Genomic DNA, 20,472 nt, shown 5'->3' with positions numbered 1-20,472 from the left:
CCCCTCAGAGACCCCTTATCAGGGGGCTTCAAGGTGGGCTGGAACAAGACTTGGGCCAACGGGGTCACAGACACCTGATGCTTCAGGGGAGGGTTACAGGTGTGGGATGAACCGTACGTTTTGGGTGTTGAGATGGAAGAGTCCATTTGACTTTTGGACCTATCTGTAGGTAAGGGCATTGTCCAACCAATAGGGGGGATTGTTTTCATCCTGGCTGTACTATTGTGAATCTTCTGCCAGGTAATCATATTTCTCCATCCTTCCCAACAATATGGAGCCTCAGCATTGCCCAGGGCCAAGCAGGGAAAGGCTTTGGAACCGCAGCAGGATGGCCATGAGGGGTGGGGTGAGGCTGGAGGAACCACCCCCAGCATCCCCACTGGGGGGTCCCTTCTCTGGGGGCAGCAGGAGGAGCAGGGCCTGGAGTGGGGGGTGTGTTGGGGAGGTGTTTTCTATATGAACAGGATGGGACTGTTGGGGTACGTTCCTTGAGCTTTAATTGCAGCATCAGCCTCTTTACAATGGGAAGATGGTAAAGCTCACGTACAGCCAGTAGCAGTGGAAGATTTCTTTGTACAGAGCACTTGAAAAATGTTCTAGCTGATAGCAAAAAGTCTCGTTACTGCTAAAGCTTACAGACAATCGTTTTAGCCAATTAGCAAAAGTAGCTTTGTCTATTTTCAGATTGTGCTGCTTTCTACTTTCAGATTCTCACTGTAGCTTTGCCTGCTTCCAGACTTTGCAGCTGAAGCAAGTTCTCTGCTCTTTCTCTCTCTAAAGCCTCCTTTTCCAGCTTTCTGAAAATCATCTGAACTTTGCTATTTCCCACAGGGGGCTGCGATCTCTAGCGAGGGGCTGGGACCCTGCCCGGGGATGTGACACTGAGGGAGGGACGGTGGTCCCTGGGTGGGGGTCTCTGGCTGGGTGTGACACTGAGTGATGGACGGTGGTCCCTGGGTGGGGGTCTCTGGCTGGGTGTGACACTGAGGGAGGCACGGTGGTCCCTGGGTGGGGGTCTCTGGCTGGGTGTGACACTGAGGGAGGGACGGTGGTCCCTGGGTGGGGGTCTCTGGCTGGATGTGTCACTGAGGGAGGGACGGTGGTCCCTGGGTGGGGGTCTCTGGCTGGGTATGACACTGAACAATGGATGGTGGTCCCTGGGTGGGGGTCTCTGGCTGGATGTGTCACTGAGGGAGGCACGGTGGTCCCTGGGTGGGGGTCTCTGGCTGGATGTGTCACTGAGCGATGGACGGTGGTCCCTGGGTGGGAGTCTCTGGCTGGATGTGTCACTGAGGGAGGCACGGTGGTCCCTGGGTGGGGGTCTCTGGCTGGATGTGTCACTGAGCGATGGACGGTGGTCCCTGGGTGGGGGTCTCTGGCTGGGTGTGACACTGAGCAATGGACGGTGGTCCCTGGGTGGGGGTCTCTGGCTGGATGTGACACTGAACAATGGATGGTGGTCCCTGGGTGGGGGTCTCTGGCTGGATGTGACACTGAGGGAGGGACGGTGGTCCCTGGGTGGGGGTCTCTGGCTGGATGTGTCACTGAGGGAGGCACGGTGGTCCCTGGGTGGGGGTCTCTGGCTGGGTATGACACTGAACAATGGATGGTGGTCCCTGGGTGGGGGTCTCTTGCTGTATGTGACACTGAGCGATGGACGGTGGTCCCTGGGTGGGGGTCTCTGGCTGGGTGTGACACTGAGGGAGGGATGGTGGTCCCTGGGTGGGGGTCTCTGGCTGGATGTGACACTGAGCGATGGACGGTGGTCCCTGGGTGGGGGTCTCTCCCTGGCCACCCTCACCAGCCGCCCCAAGGGGACCCCGGGGCTGCTGCCACTCCCCCCGTGCCTCTGCCCGCCTCCTGTTTCTCCAGCGGAGCAGATGCCTGCAATTAGGAAGGATCCCAAATTAGACGGTGTGGAGCCCAGACTTGTTTTGCAGATGACAAACCGCTGCTGCCGGCTCCACCCAGCCCAGCTGCGGCCCGGGGCTCCAGCATGCGGGGGCACGGCGGGGGCGAGGGGGCTTGGGTGGGCATTCCCCGCCGTGCCCACGCCAAGAGGGTCTGGAATCCCTGCCATGACCGGCCACGAAAGGTCCTGGAGCAGCCACAAACGGCACACCACAGGTCCTGGTGGTGGCATTGGTGGTGGCAAAGACAAAGTGCTGCCAAGAGCAGCGACCCTGGGTGGGTGGGCACAGCCCTGCCCTGCCCGAGGTGTGCCAGGGACACTGGGCTGCTCCCGTGGGGCTCTTCCCGAGGGGAGCAGGGCAGGCTGATGGAGGCTGGGGGGTGATGGAGGCACTCGGGGGGGCTGGCAAAGCGTCCTCCCCTCCCCAGCTTCCCTCTGGCCACTGGAACAGGTTTCAGGGGAGCTTTGCAAATGCTGCGGTGTGTGGAAAGCTTATTGGAGCCAGGTTGCAAAATCAACCCCAGGCTCCTCTTCAAACACGGAGTCCCATGAGCTGTCCCGTTCCAAACTCACCTTTCCTGCTTCGCCGGACGCGTCCCCTCCCACCAGGCACAGCCGGGACACGGGACCTGCCACAGAGAGCAGCAGGAGCTGGTTTGGCAGCAGGTGAGTCCCCTGGCTCCGAGGTGGCCTTCAGCAGGTGGGAATGGGGAGAGAGACGGGGATAAGGATGGGCATGGGACAGCCCTGGGCAACAGGACCGTGCTGAGGCCGTGCCCTGGCTGAGCTGGGCATCGTTCCCTGGCAGGGAGTGGGAGGCGATGGAGGTGGGACCACTGCCTGGCCCCTCTCCACATCCCACAGCAGCTTGGGGAGCAACAGGAGGGCACCATCCCACCCTGGCAGAGGTCCCCAGGTGTCCTCAGCCTGGCACCAGGGTGCCGAGGCTTGGAGGTGGCTCCTCCTGTGCTCTCCTTGCCCAGCACCACGGGAAGGACAGGACAGGGTGTGAACACCTGCAAGAACGGGGGAATGTGGGGCTCTCCATGCCAGGGGCTTGAGCCCCAGACCACTCTGGCTGGACAAGCCTCAGCCTCCAGGCATATGGGATTGGGAATGTGGAGCTGTTTGCTGCTAGCCATGGCTCGGGGGGCACTGGGGATGCATGGGGTGATGCAGCACGGCATGGCACGGCGTGGCACGGCATGGCACAGCCGTGAGGAGGGAGAAGGAGTGGGAGGGAGTCGATGGGAGTGAACCGGGTTGCTGGGTACAGCCAGCGTGGGCAGCTGAGAGCAGCAAGCTGGTGGGGTGGCTCACACCTGGGGGATGCCCACACCTGGGGGATGCCCACACCTGGGGGATGCCCACACCTGGGGGGCTGCACCCCCAGCTGGGTCAGACCAGAACTATTGGTGGACTCTGGAGGGGTGGGAGGGAAGGCGGGTGCAGGGCTGGAGCGGTGGGCAGAGGGCAGCACAGGCTTAGCCCAGGCAGGGGGGTGATGCTGGGGCTCTCCCTGCCCCGTGTCTGTGTCCCTGTGTGTGGCTGGGTCAGGCTGAGAAGCTCTGGGTGCTGAGACCTTGCCCCGCTCCCGGCGAGTCCATCGGCATCGTCTGAGCCGCTGCAGCCATGGGGCCAGGCTGTGCCAGTGTCCTGGGCTGGCTCCTGCTGGCACAGGCGGCCCTGCAGGCCACAGGTAGGTGCTGGCACGTGTCCCTGGGCTCTGGAGGGTGGCACATTTGGAGTCTGTCACGGCTCGAAGGGATGAGCCGGGCTCCTACCACAGCCCTTGCTGCCTACCCACTCTTTCCTCCGCTGCAGGCGGCCGTCCCTGTGACGCCAAGGATTTTGGGCACGGCTCGGTGGTCTGTGCCTGCAGTGCCACGTACTGCGACACGCTGGACCCGCTGGTCCTGCCGGCCCCCGGCTCCTACGTCAGGTACGAGAGCAGCAAGGCCGGCAAGCGGCTGGAGCGGAGCGAGGGGAAGTTCCAGCACAACGCCAAGAGCCCAGGTACCCCCGCGGGCTGCGAGAGGAGGGCCCGTCCCCCCCGGCAGCGGCGGTGACGCCGCGCGTCCCCACAGATTTCCACCTCACCCTGGACACAGCGCAGAGGTACCAGAAGGTGAAGGGCTTTGGTGGCTCCATCACCGACGCGGCCGCCATCAACATCCAGTCCCTGTCCAAGGATGCCCAGAAGAACCTGCTGCGCTCCTACTTCTCCGAGGAAGGTGAGGCCAGGCAGGCAGAGCTGGGGTAGAGCTGGGGTCTGCCTGGCTTTGTTCTGAGGGGCTGGGGGATCTGGACCCCCAAATGCAACTGGAGGATGGCCATCAGCACCTGCCCCGTCCTCAGGCATTGAGTACAACCTGGTGCGTGTGCCCATGGCCAGCACGGACTTCTCTGTCCGCCTGTACACCTACGCTGACGCCGAGGGTGACTTCGAGCTGAGGCACTTCAACCTGACCGAGGAGGACACGCGCATGAAGGTGAGTCCTGCAGGAAGGGCCTGAGGGACTGGGGATGGGATGGGATGGGGTGGGATAGGATGGGATGGGATGGGATGGGATGGGATGGGATGGGATGGGATGGGATGGGATGGGATGGGATGGGATGGGATGGGATGGGATGGGATGGGATGGGATGGGATGGGATGGGATGGGGAAAGGGAGCACCTTCCCACTTCTGGGGAGGGAGGTGACACCTCCTGCTGCCTGCACAGCCAGCACTGGGACAGACCCAGAGATCTCTGTGCCGTCCCCCTTCTCCCTAGATCCCCATCCTCCAAGCAGCCCAGGCAGTGGCCAAGCGGCCGCTGTCGCTCTATGCCAGCCCTTGGACCTCCCCGGTGTGGATGAAGACGAACGGAGCAATGACAGGGAGGGGAACCCTGAAGGGCAACCCAGGGGACAAGTACCACCGGGCCTGGGCCAAGTACTTTATCCGGTGAGGTGCCACGGGAGTGCGGCGTGTGCCGGGGATGCCACACCTGGAGCTGGGGCTGGCACAGGTGTGACAGGTGTGTCACCTCCTACCCCACACCAGCTTCCTGGATGAATACGCCAAGCACAACCTGACCTTCTGGGCAGTGACAGCAGGGAACGAGCCCACGGCTGGTGAGATCATCTTCTACCCCTTCCAGTGCCTGGGCTTCTCCCCTGAGCACCAGCGGGACTTCATCGCCCAGGACCTGGGCCCGGCGCTGGCCAACAGCTCCCACCGCCACGTCCAGCTCATCATCCTGGACGACCAGAGGGTGATGCTGCCCTACTGGGCCGAGGTGGTGAGTGCCCACAGCAGCTCTCCTGGCCTCACAGCAGATCTCCCAGCCCTGGGCGCTGCTGACCCTTTCCTCCTGCCAGGTTCTCAAAGACCCTGTGGCTGCCAGCTACATCAGCGGCATCGGCATCCACTGGTACCTGGATTTTCTGGCACCCATCGACCTGACGCTCTCCATCACCCATCACCTCTTCCCAGACTATTTCCTCCTCTCCACGGAGGCCTCCACAGGCTCCTACTTCTGGGAGCCCAGGGTGGTCCTGGGTGGCTGGGACCGCGGGAGCAAGTACAGCCACAGCATTCTGTCGGTAGGGCCGGGTGGGAGCCGTGGCCACCTAAAATGATTTACAACAGCCACACTGGCCACCCTGGCCAGCCCCTGGCCCCACCTGCGGCTCAGCGCCACCCCCTTCTCCACAGAACCTCAACAACTACGTGACAGGCTGGACCGACTGGAACCTGGCCCTGGACATGGAGGGAGGCCCCAACTGGAGCAAGAACTACGTGGACAGCCCCGTCATTGTGGACAGCAGCAAGGATGTCTTCTACAAGCAGCCCATGTTCTACCACCTGGGCCACTTCAGGTGTGTCAGGGCCACGGGCTGCTGGTTCCAGGTACCACGGCCTAAGTGCCACGCTCTGACCCTGCTTGTCCCCACAGCAAGTTCATCCCCGAGGGCTCCCAGCGTGTGGGACTGGCCGTCTCCAAGAAGTGCCGCCGCTGTGACCTGGAGCACTCGGCTTTCCTGCGCCCCGACGGCGCCGTTGTCCTGGTGGTCCTGAACCGGTGAGTGGCTCGGTTCTGATCCCTGCTGAAAGGCCCCACCGGCCCCACTGAGCCCCCCCATCCCCTCTCGCTTTCCGCACAGCTCCGCCACGGACGTGTCCTTCGGGATCTCCGACCCGCACGTCGGCTTCATCGAGGCCGTGGCTCCCAGCGACTCCATCCAGACGTTCCTCTGGAAGCAGCCAGCCTAGCGTGGCAGAGGAGCGAGGTGCCAGCACCAGGAGCACGGTGCTGGTGGCAGCTTGGAGAGGTGACTCCAATGGGGTCGGGGCTGCAGCACAGCCCCTGCAGCCCCCTGTGCCCCAGGGGACCTGTTTGACCCCAGGGCTGCAACGCCTGTGCTTTTCTAGATGTTTCATAAAATAAACAGGTTTTCTACAAACTTTCCTGAACCCCTGACCTCCCCTTGGTGCCAGCTTAGTGGGCAGGACTATGCCAGGGCCCAGAGGAGGCAGATTTGAGGCCCCATGGGTGCCATCCCTCCTCTGCCCAGGTTCTTGAGGCATCCCACCGGGCTGGGGATGCAGGGGGCTGTCACCCTAAGGGGGTGGCATCGCTCTGCTGTCCATCCCCAGGCAGGGAAGGGCCCAAAGCTGCAGTCAGGACTTAGAGCAGATCTCTGGCGTCAGCAGCTCCAGCTTCTCCCTGGCCAGAGCAGGCGGCTGTGCTTTCTCCTGCTGGAGCAGCCACCAGCCCCTCCAGCTAATGGGAAGCGGGAGCGTGGGGCACATAGTTCCTGCGTGACGTTAGAGGGGAGCGTGCTGGGGGGGTGTGGGGGGGATTGCACTGAGTCATCCCCCTCCCAGTGGGGCCCCTCGAACTGGGCCAGTATGGGGGAGGCTCTGCAGCTGGCCCAGCACCCTGGCTCTGCTCCAGCCCAGTGTGGGGGCCCCTGGCCACCGCAGCCGGCTGCGGGGCTCGTGTCCAGGAGCGCAGCCTGGGGACACTCAGCCACCGCAGCAGCAGCAGCAGCAGCAGCAGCAGCAGCAGCAGCAGCAGCAGCAGCAGCAGGGCTGGGATGCCGCAGGCGGTGGCAGCCGGCGGCCGAACAAGCGAGGGCTGTGTGCCGGCCTGGCCGCACGCCGCCTTTCCATCTGTGCGCGCTCCTAAACCGGCAAGGGCAGCGCAGCCAAACACCGGCTCCAACCCCGCGCCGGTGTCCCGGGGGTCCGCGGGGGCGGCCGGAGCCCCGCGGAGCGCCCGGGCGATGCGCTCGCAGCCGTGCCAGCCGCAGGAGCTGCCGGCGCTGGCAGGAGCGCTGGAATGCGAGCAGCTGTCAGCGCCGGAGGGATCCCGGCTGCTGGAGCGGGGCTCCGGCTGTCCCGCTGGCAGCGGGGAGCGCTCCCGGGCCGGGGACGTGTCCTGACGAGCAGCCCCGGCTGCCCTTGGCTCTGCTTGCGTGTCTCGGCTCTGCTGCCGGGCTGGCAGCGGCGCGGAGGGGAGGTGCCAGCCCAGCAGAGCTGCCTGCAGGGTTGCAACGTGGGAATGATGCAGGGGAGATGTGGGGCTCGGCCCCACAGCTGCTGGAGAAGGGACAGGGGACGCGGCTCAGGTGCCACAGATGCTTTTAGGTCCCTGCTCTGGGACCCCAAGCTGCAGTGAGGGGCAGAGCTATAGGCAGGACACACTGGTGCCTGCTGCAAAACTCCAGCCTGGGCAACTGGGGAAACTGGGAAGGGCCTTGAGGGTGCTGGGAGCATGAAAGGGCGCAGGTGGAGAGAGGGAGGTTTATTGGTGTGGCAGGGACGCTCCCACGGAGCGGGCTGTGGTTCCTGGTGGGACACGGAGCGGAGCAGGGCTGCTGCCACGCTCCCAGGGTAAAAACAGTCAGTTCCAGGGGCTGTGGAGGAGCAGCCTCGCAGATCTTCCTCACTCCTCCTCCTCCTCTTCCTCCTCCTCCAGGGTGACGGGCTGCCGGCCGGCCGGCCCCACGCTGCCGCGCTGGATGGAGACGATGCCGCTGAGGAAGGCGTAGCCCAGCATGGCCACCAGCCCCACCAGCACTGACAGCAGCTGCTTGCGCCGTTTGTGGGGGTCCTCCTCTGCCTCGCTGCCATCTGTGCCTGCAGCCCGAGGGACACCGGTCAGGGGCTCACCTGGAGGGGCAGAGCAGGGACGTGGGTGGGAAGGGTGACCCTGAGACTGAACCTCACCTGGGGATGCACCTGGGGGGGACAGGTCACCCCCAGCCCACAGGGTGAGGCTGGAGACGGCTCTCACCTCCGTCCCAGGGGAAGTAAAGGCTGAGGATAGAGGTGCAGTAGTTGCACAGGTTCTGCAGGGACTTGAGGTGCTGCTGCAGCTTCCCGTTGGGCAGCTTCGCCTTCAGGAGCGGCGCCAGGCGGCTGAAGACCAAGGCGTCGAGGGAGGCCGGCCTGGGGCACAGAGAGCCGTGCCTGGGCCACTGTCCCCACCCAAAGCCACCCAGACCCACCAGGCACCTCCAGCCCCAGCACCCCCGGGGACCCCACGTGGCTCCCCCTCCTTGGGACAGCGCCCTGTCCCCTGTGAGCCTGTTCCACCCCCAGAGCAGCTGCAGCTTCCCTGCAGACCACAGGGCCTCAGCCCTGCTGGGTGTGGGGGGCTCTCAGGCCCCTTCCCCTCTCACCCTCTGGCCACTTACGAGTCTCCAAAGAAAAACTTCTGGGAGCCGAGGCGCTGGGAGAGGAGTGTCAGGCATTCCCGAGCTTCCCGGTAGAGCTGCAGGAGGAGGACAGAGGGTTGTCACCTGCCCAGGCACCTCCACAGTGCTCAGGGGAGCAGGAGGAAGGAACCCAAACCCCAGCTAGGTTTTTTTCAGAACCAATCTTAAAGGTGCAAAACTTATTTCTGGGCTAAACAGACAAATGGGGATACGAGCATCATGAAGTCACACCAGGACAGCCTCACAGGGATTTCCTGGACACTGCTGAGGACCCACTGTGGCCAGACCCCATATCTCACCTCCTTCTCCAGCTTCTCCTCATCCTCCATGTAGTCATCCCCCCAGATGAGCTGCAGCCGCTCCAGGTGCCGCTTGTGCATGGCGTTGGGCAGGAAGAAGTTGAGGGGGAAGGGGATGGTCTCCGCGTACCACTTCCGCGTGTGCTCCACGTAGTTCTTGGCGTCCACCCAGAAGGTGTGGATCTGCGGTGGAGAACAATCCACAGCCTGGCCACCCCCTGGCAGGGCTGCTGGCACACCAGAGCCCCTGCCTGCCACAGCCACCCTGGAGACCATCAGGGGCTGCAGGAGCATTGGGGTCAAGGGCAGACCCCACCCCGGGCTGCACAACCCACTGGTGCCACCCCACAAACCCCCATCCCTGCCATGCCCGGCTCCCACGATGGTGCTGCTGGCAGTGCTCTGCTGGCAGCTGGGCACACACTGGCACAGCTCCCCATCCTCGGCGAGCCCCCCCCCGAGCCTCACCAGCACTGGCAGCAGCTTCTCCTCCAGCAGGGACACGAAGGCCAGCGTGTCCGCGCTCTGCGTGGCCGACAGGTCGTAGTCAGCGTTGTACTTCTGCAAAGCAAACGCCACTTTGATGCCACGGGATGCCCCAAATCCCACCCGTGGGTGACACAACACAGTCCCCTCCTCCCCGAGGGGCTCCTGCAGAGCAGGGCAGGGGGTGCCCCAAGCCCCTGTGTACCTGTTTCCTGAGGTGTGTGATGATCTGCTGAGGTTTGGAGATGATGCCCTCGTCCCGCGTCCTCAGCGCGGGCAGGTGCCCTGCGGGCAGGGGGAGTGAGTGGGGGCTGCAGTCACCGTGCCCTGGGCAGGTGAGGGGTGCAGGGGGCTGCAACGGGGTGCAGACCCCCACGCCTGGATGAGGGGCACGAGGCAGTGCAGGGGTGTGAGGTGAGGTGCAGGGGAGGGGGTAAAAACTGTGTGATGGGAAATGGGGAATGCACCGGGACAAGGGGGGGAGTGGAGATGGGTGATGCACAGGGGGGTGCAATGGGACACGGGCACGAGGGGGCAACAGGACAAGAGGGGGTGTGATGGGACAGGGACAGTGATGAGAAGATGGGGCTGGGATGGGATAGAGGGGAGTGCAGTGGTGGGGGGATGCGAGACAAGGGGGTACAATAAGATGAGAGGGGGCAGTCAGGGGCACAGGACATGAGGGGTGCTATGGGGTGGGAGGGTGTGATGGGGCAAGGGGTGTAATGAGATGGTAATGGGGGTAAGGGGACAGGGGGTGTGACAAGATGGTTACAGGGGTAAGGGGACAGGGGGTGTGATGAGGTGGTGGTAACAGGACAGGGGGTGTGATGGGATGGTAATGGGGGTAACAGGACAGGGGGTGTGATGAGGTGGTGGTAATGGGACAGGGGGTGTGATGGGATGGTAACGGGGTAAGGGGACAGGGGGTGTGATGAGATGGTAACAGGGGAAACGGGACAGGGGGTGTGATGGGATGGTAATGGGGTAAGGGGACAGGGGGTGTGATGGGATGGTAACAGGGTAAGGGGACAGGGGGTGTGATGAGATTATAATGTTGGTAATGGGACAGGGGGTGTGATGAGATGGTAACAGGGGAAACGGGACAGGGGGTGTGATGGGATGGTAATGGGGTAAGGGGACAGGGGGTGTGATGAGGTTCAGGGGGACGCACTGGGGTAGGATGGTGCCAGTGGGGAGGAGAGAGCACAGGGCAAGAGAGGTGCAGTGGGATAAGAGGGTGCAACAGGGCAGGGGGTCCAGTGGTGAGGGATAAGATGGGCTGGGACGCTGTTATGGGGTCTGGGGGGCAACACGTGGAGGGTGCAGTAGCGGCAAGTGGGGACAAGGGGATCACGGCGCTATCACGGGGTGGGGGCTCCCGGTGGTGGTGCCGGTGTCCTCGGCGGGGCCCTTACCGGAGGGGCTCCTCCAGGGGCTGGTGACCCGGTGCACCTTCAGCGGCGCCCCCGTGAACCGCGCGTAGGTCTGCGGGAGGGAGGGAGGGAGGGATAGAGCGGGGCTCTGCCCGCGGGACCCCGGCCCGGCCCCGCCGCCGCACCCCGCCGCTCACCAGCACCGCCAGGCAGTCGGGGTCCACCGAGGGCAGCCCCCAGCCCCCTGCCCAGCAGAACAGCTCCATGGGCGCCGCCATCTTCCGCCGACCCGGAACCGGACGGGCGGCCCCGCCCGCCCCGGCCGCGGGGCGGCACCGAGCGGGGGCTCCGCGGTGCGGCGGAGCCCGGGGGGGGCGGCGGGGTCCTCGGGGCAGAGCCCGCGTCCGGCCCCGCACGGCTCAGCTCAGCTCAGCGGCACAGTGCCCGGCCCCGCACAGCTCAGCCCTGCCGTGCTCACAGTCCTGCCGTGCCCCGCACCGTGCTCACAGTCCTGCCGTGCCCCGCACCGTGCTCACGGTCCTGCCGTGCCCCGCACCGTGCTCACAGTCCTGCCGTGCCCCGCACCGTGCTCACGGTCCCGCCGTGCCCCGCACCGCACCGACCTGCCGTGCCCCGCACCGTGCTCACAGCCCTGCCGTGCCCCGCACCGTGCTCCCGGCCCTGCCGTGCCCCGCACCGTGCTCCCGGCCCCGCCGTGCCCCGCACCGCACCGACCCGCCGTGCCCCGCACCGTGCTCTCAGCCCTGCTGTGCCCCGCACCGTGCTCCCGGCCCTGCTGTGCCCCGCACAGCTCAGCCCTGCCGTGCCCCGCACCGTGCTCACGGCCCTGCTGTGTCCCGCATCGCCCCGCACAGCTCAGCCCTGCCGTGCCCCGCACCGTGCTCACAGCCTCGCTGTGTTGTCCCGCATCTCTCTGTATCGCCCCACATCTCTCAGCCCTGCCGTGCCCCGCACCGTGCTCACAGTCCTGCCGTGCCCCGCACCGCACCGACCTGCCGTGCCCCGCACCGTGCTCCCGGCCCTGCCGTGCCCCGCACCGTGCTCACGGCCCCGCCGTGCCCCGCACCGTGCTCACAGTCCTGCCGTGCCCCGCACCGTGCTCACAGCCCCGCTGTGTTGTCCCGCATCTCTCTGCCTTCCCCTGCACCACTCAGCTCCACGCTGCTCACCCTGCTCGATCCCGCATCTCTCAGCCCTACCGTGCCCCGCACCGTGCTCACAGCCCCGCTGTGTCCCGCATCTCTCTGCATCGCCCCGCATCTCTCAGCTCCACGCTGCTCAGTCCTGCTTAGCCCCGCATCTCCCCGCATGGCCCCACACCGCCTCGCACGGCTCAGCTCCATACTGCTCGCGCTTCTCGGTCCCGCACCGCACAGTCCCGCCGCGCCCCGCATCTCCCCGCGTGTGCCCACCCTGCTCAGCCCAGCTCCGCACTGCTCACCCTGCTCGGCCCCGCACCCCCCCGCAGCTCTCCACGGACAGCGGCCGGGCCGGGAGCCCGCTGGCAGCGGCGGAAGGAAAACGCCCCGTGTGCGGCTCGGGACCACCCCCCTCCATCGCCCGCACCCCCTCGTTACGCGGGATCGCTGGCGCGGAGCCGCACCGGGGGCGCGGGGCTGGGGCAGCCCCGGGGCCGGGCTCGGCCCGTTGTTATGGCACCGGGGGAAACAGCTGTAAACACGGCCGGGACGCCGCGGGCCGCCCGCCCGCCTTGGCCGGAGCTCCGCGGGAGCGGCTCAGCGGCCCGAGCATCCCCCGGCGGTACGGAGCGGCCCCGGGGCTCTGCCGGCCCGTGGGGCACGCCCGAACAAGCGACCCCACGGCCGGTCCCGCTCTACCGGGCTGGGATTTTCCGGCGCTGCTGGGGCGACCCCAGCAGCCCGCCCCGCCTGACCTCCCGGTGAACCGGCGCTGTGAACGGGGGCTGTCCCGGGGCCGGCAGTGCCCGGGCATCCCCGAAGCCCCGGGCCCAGTGCGCCGCGCCGGCACGGTGCCCCGCTCCGGGGCCGGAGCCGCGGTCGGTGGCCCGCCGGTGTCCCCGGGATGCGCCCGGTGATTGACGGCTCTTTGTTTCCTCCTCGCCGGCCCCGCCGGCCCCTCCCCCGTGCGCCACCCCGCCCCGCCGCGCTCCGCTCCGCACCGGCGGCACCGGCGGCACCATGGGGGCACCGGGGAGCCCCGCGCTGCTGGCGCTGCTCCTGCTGGGCGCCGCCGCCGCGGCGCGTCAGGAGCTGCAAGGTACCGGAGGGGCTCGGGGCGGCGGCGGGGCGGCCCCGAAGGGCTGCGGGACGGGCGACACTCGGGGGTCGGCGGCGGCAGACCCCGTCCCACGGCCGCTGACAGCGGCTCTGCCCGCCCCGGGGGAGCTGGGCGGCGGGCGGCGGGGACGCTGGAACGTTCACACCGCGGCGCTCGGTGGCCGCCGGTCCGATGCTGGCTCGGGGCCGCGGGAGAGAGCGGCGGCGGGGCTGACCCCGGTCTGCTCGGTACGTCTGCATGGAACAACCCGTGCGGTTGTCCGCGCTCTCCGCTCAGCGCCCCGAGCCGGTGCCGGGACTCGGACCGTCCCTCCGAGGTGTCCCGGTAAGGACACCCCTTACCGGGGCTGGCCCGCGGGGAGCTCCGCGGAACGGGATGCAGGGAAGCCCCAAGAACGGGCCGGGACTCTGCCGGTCCCGCCGGTGCGGGGGCTCCGCGGGTCCCGCTCGGAGGAGCGGCCGGTCCTGGAGCGCCATCGCGCGGGGGCGGCCCCGGAGCCCCCGGGGCTTCTCTGTTCCCCCCAGAACCCGGCGGTCCCGGGACGCCCCCGGCCCACCCCCGCTCTGACCGCACCGGGCATCCCCGCTGTCACCGAAGCTGCAGCTGCCGGTGCAGCGGCGACCCCCGGTGCTCGTGTCCCGCAGTCATCGACCTGCTGCTGGTGAGCGAGGCTCGGCAGATGGCCAGCGTGGCCCACAAGATCCGCATGGAGCTTCTGACTGTCAACGACGTGTACCTCCTGTCCACCTTCCGCCTGCCCCCCAAGCAGGGCGGGACCCTCTTCGGCCTCTACTCCAAGAAGGACAACACCCGATGGCTGGAGGTCTCTGTCGTGGGGAAGATTAACAAAGGTGGGTGGGGATGGACTCCGAGAGAGGGACGGGACTGAGTTCCTGCAGGGAAGAGCAGTGGGCACACGCCGGTGCCAGGGTGCTGCCAGTGCTGGTGGGGGAGCTGACGGCCCCTTCCCGCTGCCCTGCAGTCCTGGTGAGGTACCTGCGGGAGGACAACAAGGTGCACTCGGTCAACCTGCAGCACGCGCAGGTGGCGGACGGGCAGAGCCACTCTGTCATCGTGCGCCTGAGCGGGCTGCGCAGGGACACGCTGAGCGTGGAGCTCTACGTCGACTGCAAGCAGATGGACTCCAGCGTGGGGCTGCCTGAGCTCTCCGAGATCCCCCTGGCCGAGGTGGAGTCCATCGAGGTGCGCACGGGGCTGAAGGCCTACCAGAGGATGCAGGTGAGAGCCGGGGGGATGGAGAGTGGCCAATGCACCCTCGGGGATGGGCTGAGCCCCCCGCGCTGACTGCATCTCCCCACGTACATCAGGGGTTTGTGGAGTCGATGAAGCTGATCCTGGGAGGGTCCATGAGCCGTGTAGGGGCCCTGAGTGAGTGCCCTTTCCAAGGAGACGAGTCCATTCACAGTGCAGGTAATGGCTTGGGGGGCTTTTGGGGTCATGTGTGTGGGCTGTGGCACAAGGGGGTGGGGGTGACAGCACAGAGGGATGTTCTGGTCTCTCCTGGCCCAGTGGTCCCACACAGGTGGGAGCTACAGTGCTGCACGTGTGCTGACCAGGAGTGACCATGCGAGGTGATGCTGCTGGGGTGTGACAGCAGCATTTGGTAATGTCCCATCTCTCTCCTTGCAGTGACGAGCGTGCTGGCCTCCATCCTGGGTAAGTCCCTGCTCTGCTTCCCTCGTTGCCTGGCGTGAGGCGTTTGGGGCTCCACGGAGGCAGCAATCCCTGCCCAGCCTGTCCCCGTGCCCCATGTGGGATCAGAGGGTGTGGGGTGTGCTACAGGAGAAGGGGTTCTGTGTGAGCGCAGGCTGCCAGGTGCCTCATCCTCCTAGCTCAGTGCCAATGGGCAGAGCAGTCCTGGCCCACAGCCCCACGAGGCTTTGTCTGTGCTGGGATTGACCTTTCCTTTCTGCTGCTGGCAGGTGAGCAGACCAAGGCACTGGTCACGCAGCTGACCCTCTTCAACCAGCTCCTGACCGACTTGCGGGAAGACATTAGGGACCAGGTGGGGCTGAGGGGGTGCTGACACTCCCTGGGCTGGATTTTCCTGGAGCACAGCGCCAGCACCCTCCTGATGCTCCACGCTCTGCTGCCTTGCAGGTGAAGGAGATGTCCCTGATCCGCAACACCATCATGGAGTGCCAGGTCTGCGGTGAGTGCTGGCGAGGCTCTGCTCCCACCTCGGGGGGCAAAGGGCCACCTTGATTCCCCTGCCTCTCCTCTCCTCTCCTCAGGCTTCCATGAGCACCGCTCCCGCTGCAACCCCAATCCCTGCTTCAGCGGCGTGGACTGCATGGAGACGTACGAGTACCCCGGGTACCGCTGCGGGCCCTGCCCGCCGGGGCTGGAGGGCAACGGAACACACTGCGCTGACATCGAGGAGGTGGGCACGGTCCGGGGGGCATCAGCAGAGGATGATTCCTCTGGTGAGGCCCTGGAGCAGCCTGGGCCAGCAGCAGATGCCCGAGGATGACGGCTGTGTCTCTCCCGGCGTTGCAGTGTGCCCACGCCAACCCCTGCTTCCCCGGCTCCAAGTGCATCAACACAGCCCCCGGGTTCCGCTGCGAGCCCTGCCCTCGTGGCTATCGAGGCAACACCGTGTCTGGCGTGGGGGTGGACTATGCCAAGGCCAGCAAGCAGGTGAGTGCAGTGCCAGGGGACTGGGCCAGGTCCCTGTGGCATCTCTGGAGTGCGGGACAGCGTGGAAAATGCAGTGCCTGTGGAGGAGGACAGCGTCCTGGGGGCAGGAGTGGGCAGAGCCACCCGCAGGGAAAGGCTCCGGGTGAGCATTTCTCCCACCCTGCTCGCAGGTTTGCACAGATATCGATGAATGCAACGATGGGAACAACGGGGGCTGCGACCCCAACTCCGTCTGCACCAACACGCTGGTGAGCAGCGCTGTCCCGCTCCCTCCCTCGCTCCCGGGGCCGCTCAGCTCCCCTCATCCCACCCCTGCCCTCTCTCCCCCAGGGCTCCTACAAGTGCGGGCCCTGCAAGTCGGGCTTTGTGGGCAACCAAACGTCCGGCTGCATCCCGCAGAGGTCCTGCAGCACTGCCACCTCCAACCCCTGCGACGTCAACGGCTTCTGCCTGTTTGAGAGGAACGGCGAGATCTCCTGCGCAGTGAGCGGGGGACAGGGGCAGGAGGAGGGTATGGGGGTACAGCATGGCAGCATTGGTCCTGCCCCAATGATTTCCAGCCCCTGATCTCTTCTTTATTCAGTGCAACGTGGGCTGGGCTGGCAATGGCAACGTGTGTGGGCCAGATACAGACCTGGATGGGTACCCGGACGAGCCCCTGCCCTGCATCGACAACAACAAGCACTGCAAGCAGGTGGGCTCCTGTAGGGGGGCACAGCAGGGCTGTGCTCCAGACCTCATCTCCTCCCTGTCCCTAATTCTGGCTGTGCCTGCAGGACAACTGCCGCCTGACACCCAATTCCGGGCAGGAGGATGCTGACAACGACGGCATTGGGGACCAGTGTGATGACGACGCTGATGGTGATGGTGTCAAGAATGTGGAGGTGGCTGTGCTGGATGGGGTGGTTCTAGGAGGGTTTCTCGTTTTGGCTCTGAGTCCCTCAAGATGCTTCTCCCGAGGAGCAGCAGGCTGGTGGTTTGGGAATGCTCTCAAGGTGCTGGAGATCCTTTCTGCCCCAATCACTGGGGGACTGTCACCTCTTGTCTGCCCACCACCGCAGTGCCAACATCCCCGTCCTCTTCTCCACAGGACAACTGCCGGCTCTTCCCCAACAAGGACCAGCAGAACTCGGACACTGACTCCTTCGGGGACGCCTGTGACAACTGCCCCAACGTGCCCAACAATGACCAGCGGGACACGGACAGCAACGGCGAGGGTGATGCTTGTGACAATGACATCGACGGGGACGGTGAGCCGCTCTCGGGCTGGCCTGGCTGTGCCGGGGAGGGGGTGTCTCACCGGGGTGGGGGAGGGCATCCACTCAGCACTCTCCTTGCAGGGATACCCAACATGCTGGATAACTGCCCCAAGGTGCCCAACCCTCTGCAGACTGATCGGGACGAGGACGGTGTTGGGGACGCCTGTGACAGTTGCCCTGAAATGAGCAACCCCACTCAGGTATGGCTGGGGCCAGGCTGGGCCCGGGACGATTGGGGTCTGGCCTCCCCCTCCTCGCCCCAGGATGTCCACTGAACTAGGGCTCCGCTCTCCTCCAGACAGATATGGACAGTGACCTGGTAGGAGACATCTGTGACACCAACGAGGACAGGTGTGGATAGCGGGGTGACCTCCCAGTTGTGTCCCGGCGGGCAGAACTGGGCTCCTGGGGCCTGTCAGGAGGGACAATGGGGTCTTTGGGGAGATCTCCAGTTTTGTCATCGCTCTGACCTCGTTCTTGCTCCCAGCGATGGGGATGGGCATCAGGACACCAAGGACAACTGCGCTGAGATCCCCAACAGCTCCCAGCTGGACTCGGACAACGATGGGCTGGGGGACGACTGTGACAATGACGATGACAACGATGGCATCCCCGACTACGTGGCACCTGGCCCAGACAACTGCCGCCTCATCCCCAACCCCAACCAGAAAGACTCAGACGGTGAGCGTGGGGTGGGCAGAGGGAGGCAGAGCCGCGTGGGCTCAGCCCAGCCCTGACTGCGCTCGTGTCCCCAGGGAACGGCGTGGGTGACGTCTGCGAGGAGGACTTCGACAACGACACGGTGGTGGACCAGCTGGACGTGTGCCCCGAGAGCGCCGAGGTGACGCTGACCGACTTCCGCGCCTACCAGACCGTCATCCTCGACCCCGAGGGGGACGCCCAGATCGACCCCAACTGGGTGGTGCTCAACCAGGTGTGGGTGCTGCGCCCCGTGTTTCTGGGGGCTGCAGGGTGGGAGCCCAGGGGATTGGGAGGCGGCCAGAAGCGGGTGCCCCTCACCCAGCTGTCCTCCCACAGGGCATGGAGATCGTGCAGACCATGAACAGTGACCCGGGTTTGGCTGTGGGTAAGATATGTTCACCCACCCACAGGCTCTGGGGGCATCTACTCCCACTGTGCAGGGGAGTAAGAGCAGGTTCTGTGCCCCACAGATTGGGGATGGAGGGCGGGTGGGCTGGGAGTCCTGTGGGGAGAGAGGGCTCCCCGCAGCGTTTCCTGCCTGTAGGTTACACAGCCTTCAACGGGGTAGACTTTGAGGGCACCTTCCACGTCAACACCATCACCGACGACGACTACGCCGGCTTCATCTTCAGCTACCAGGACAGCGCCAGCTTCTACGTGGTGATGTGGAAGCAGACGGAGCAGACATACTGGCAGGCCACTCCCTTCCGTGCCGTGGCCGAGCCAGGGCTGCAGCTCAAGGTGGGTGGCGACCCCACCCACGGGCTGGCTCAGACCCCCCTGCTCAGCTCCCCCCTGAAGCCCCCGTGCACCTGCAGGCAGTGAAGTCCTCGACGGGCCCTGGGGAGCACCTGCGCAACGCGCTGTGGCACACGGGCCACACGCCCGACCACGTCCGCCTGCTCTGGAAGGACCCCCGGAATGTGGGCTGGAGGGACAAGACGTCCTACCGCTGGCAGCTGGCACACAGGCCCCAGGTGGGCTACATCAGGTAAGCAGGGGGGCAGGGGGGCTGCCCACCGGGGTGGGGGCTGCGCTCCCCACGGTGCAGCCCCAGTGGGACCACAGCAGCGCGGGGGTGGTGAGTGGTGAGAAGCAAGCCCAGAGTGACCCGGCCCTTGTGATAACCAAGGATTCTGCCCTGCAGAAGCACCTCAGGGGGTAGCAGGATGTCCATGAGGAGGCCTCGTGCCTCCCGGGACCACCCTAGTGAGGGGATGCCGGCCGTGCGGGGGATGCAGCCCTGCGGGACCACCGCAGTGTGGGGATACCGGCCGTGGGAAGCAGCCAGCCCCGTGAGACCACCGCAGTGGGGAGATTTCGGGCGTGGCGGGGGCTTCTGCCCGGTGGGACCGCAGCCGCGTTTCTCCTTTAAGGCTCCCGCCGGGGCGGCCGCGGCGGGGGGGCTCCGCCGCCGGGCCCTCCGCCCCCCGGGCCCCCGGGGCCATTGTCCCGTCGCCATGGCGACCCCGCCGGCGCCTTTCACATGCAAAGCGCCCGACAAAAGCGGCGGGGCCGGGCCGGGGGCGGCGCGGGGGGCTTCAGCCCGGCCACGGCGGGGGGCCCCGGCCCGAGGATCCAGCCGGTCCGGTGCCCCCGGCCCGAGGATCCCGCAGGGTGCGCCGGTTTCCTCCCGGCGCTACCGTCCCCCGGTCGGGATGCCCGGCGCTACCGTCTCCCGGTCGGGATGCCCGGCGGCCGGTGCTGGTCGTGGGGGGGTCCCAGTAGGATCCCGCTGTTGGCCCCGGTCGGGTACCGGCGGGGTCCCGGGGAGGGCTCGCTGACCGGTCGGGCCCCGTTCCCCCGCAGGGTCCGTCTGTACGAGGGCCCGCAGCTGGTGGCCGACTCCGGTGTGATCATCGACACCACGATGCGCGGGGGCCGGCTGGGGGTCTTCTGCTTCTCCCAGGAGAACATCATCTGGTCCAACCTGCAGTACCGCTGCAACGGTGAGCAGGGCCCCCCGGGACCCCCGCACCGGCCCGGCGGCCGGCCGAGCATCCCCTCGCTCGCCCCTCGGCGGGCTCAGTCCCGGGCCGGGGGCTTTACCGGGGCTCGCTGCCCCCGCCGGCTCCTGACGCCCCCCGCGCTGCTCCCCACAGACACGATCCCTGCCGACTTCGAGCCCTTCCGCCGGTTCCTGCTGGAGGGACGCGAGTGACCGCGCCCGGCACGGGCCTCCCCCGCCGGCGGCACCGGTGGCGCTCCGGGCTCTCGCCACCGGCGGCACCCGGGGGCGCACCGGGCCCCGCCGCTCCTCCCGGCCGGGCCCCGTTCCCGGCCCCCCGCGGACTTTGCACTGCCAGTACCGGGGCCCCGCAGTGCCGGGGCTCCCGCCACGCCTGCCCCGGGCGCTCCGGTCCTTGCCCCACGCCTGGCCATAAAGTTTTGAGTGTTTTCTAACCCTGCGCGCCCGGTCCCTGGGGGTTCCCGCTGGCCCGGGAGGGCCGTGGGTCCCCCCCCCCCGTGCTCGCGGCTCCGTCCCGCGCCGTCCTCCCGGTGGTCGCGGGGTTGGGTCAGCGCCCGGCCGGTCCCACAGGCGCAGCCCGCGGCGGCGGGAGGCCGGGACGAGTGCAATATTGGTGGGCGAGAGCACAACACTGCACCGCATCCCGGCCCTCCCGCCGCCCCGGAGGGAGCGGAGCCGCCGCCGCCGCCCGGGCCGCTCCGTGGGAACTGCGCGGCGCGCACCGCGGCTCGGCGGCAGGGACCGGTCGCCACGGCGACGGCTGTCCCGGCAACGCGGCGGAATGTGCCCCCAACCCCCCCCACCCCATCCCGCCC

General features: G+C 66.7%; 3 protein-coding genes across 3 annotated transcripts; 2 read left to right on the top strand and 1 right to left on the bottom strand.

The window, feature by feature from the left end:
- The first annotated feature begins 3,474 nt into the window (after nt 1-3,474).
- LOC110471547 (lysosomal acid glucosylceramidase) lies at nt 3,475-6,172 on the top strand. Its single transcript, XM_031506909.1, has 10 exons — nt 3,475-3,611; nt 3,737-3,928; nt 4,000-4,146; nt 4,271-4,404; nt 4,689-4,861; nt 4,961-5,198; nt 5,278-5,502; nt 5,615-5,778; nt 5,856-5,981; nt 6,064-6,172. Exons 1-10 carry the CDS (start codon nt 3,545-3,547, stop codon nt 6,170-6,172), a joined length of 1,575 nt encoding a protein of 524 aa, XP_031362769.1. The 5' UTR covers nt 3,475-3,544.
- A 1,522-nt stretch (nt 6,173-7,694) lies between these two features.
- On the bottom strand, nt 7,695-11,077 carry MTX1 (metaxin 1). Its single transcript, XM_021532178.1, has 8 exons — nt 10,984-11,077; nt 10,829-10,898; nt 9,616-9,695; nt 9,393-9,485; nt 8,925-9,107; nt 8,605-8,681; nt 8,202-8,356; nt 7,695-8,077 (listed from the first exon to the last, which is right to left on the bottom strand). The coding sequence occupies exons 1-8, from the start codon at nt 11,062-11,064 to the stop codon at nt 7,851-7,853; spliced, it is 966 nt and encodes a 321-aa protein (XP_021387853.1). The 5' UTR covers nt 11,065-11,077; the 3' UTR covers nt 7,695-7,850.
- Nucleotides 11,078-12,936: 1,859 nt separating this feature from the next.
- Nucleotides 12,937-19,917, top strand: THBS3 (thrombospondin 3). Its single transcript, XM_021532184.2, has 23 exons — nt 12,937-13,045; nt 13,711-13,917; nt 14,049-14,305; nt 14,395-14,497; nt 14,717-14,743; nt 15,010-15,092; nt 15,188-15,239; nt 15,322-15,470; nt 15,587-15,727; nt 15,898-15,975; nt 16,058-16,210; nt 16,311-16,421; nt 16,504-16,611; nt 16,818-16,977; nt 17,068-17,186; nt 17,285-17,337; nt 17,474-17,667; nt 17,742-17,920; nt 18,025-18,073; nt 18,233-18,429; nt 18,507-18,679; nt 19,498-19,637; nt 19,791-19,917. The coding sequence occupies exons 1-23, from the start codon at nt 12,967-12,969 to the stop codon at nt 19,847-19,849; spliced, it is 2,871 nt and encodes a 956-aa protein (XP_021387859.1). The 5' UTR covers nt 12,937-12,966; the 3' UTR covers nt 19,850-19,917.
- The last annotated feature ends 555 nt before the right edge of the window (nt 19,918-20,472 follow it).

This window comes from Lonchura striata, chromosome 33 (assembly GCF_046129695.1).
Source record: "Lonchura striata isolate bLonStr1 chromosome 33, bLonStr1.mat, whole genome shotgun sequence".
NCBI lineage: Eukaryota > Metazoa > Chordata > Aves > Passeriformes > Estrildidae > Lonchura > Lonchura striata.
Note: the sequence above shows the minus strand (reverse complement) of the source record. Positions and strands in the feature narration are given on the sequence as shown.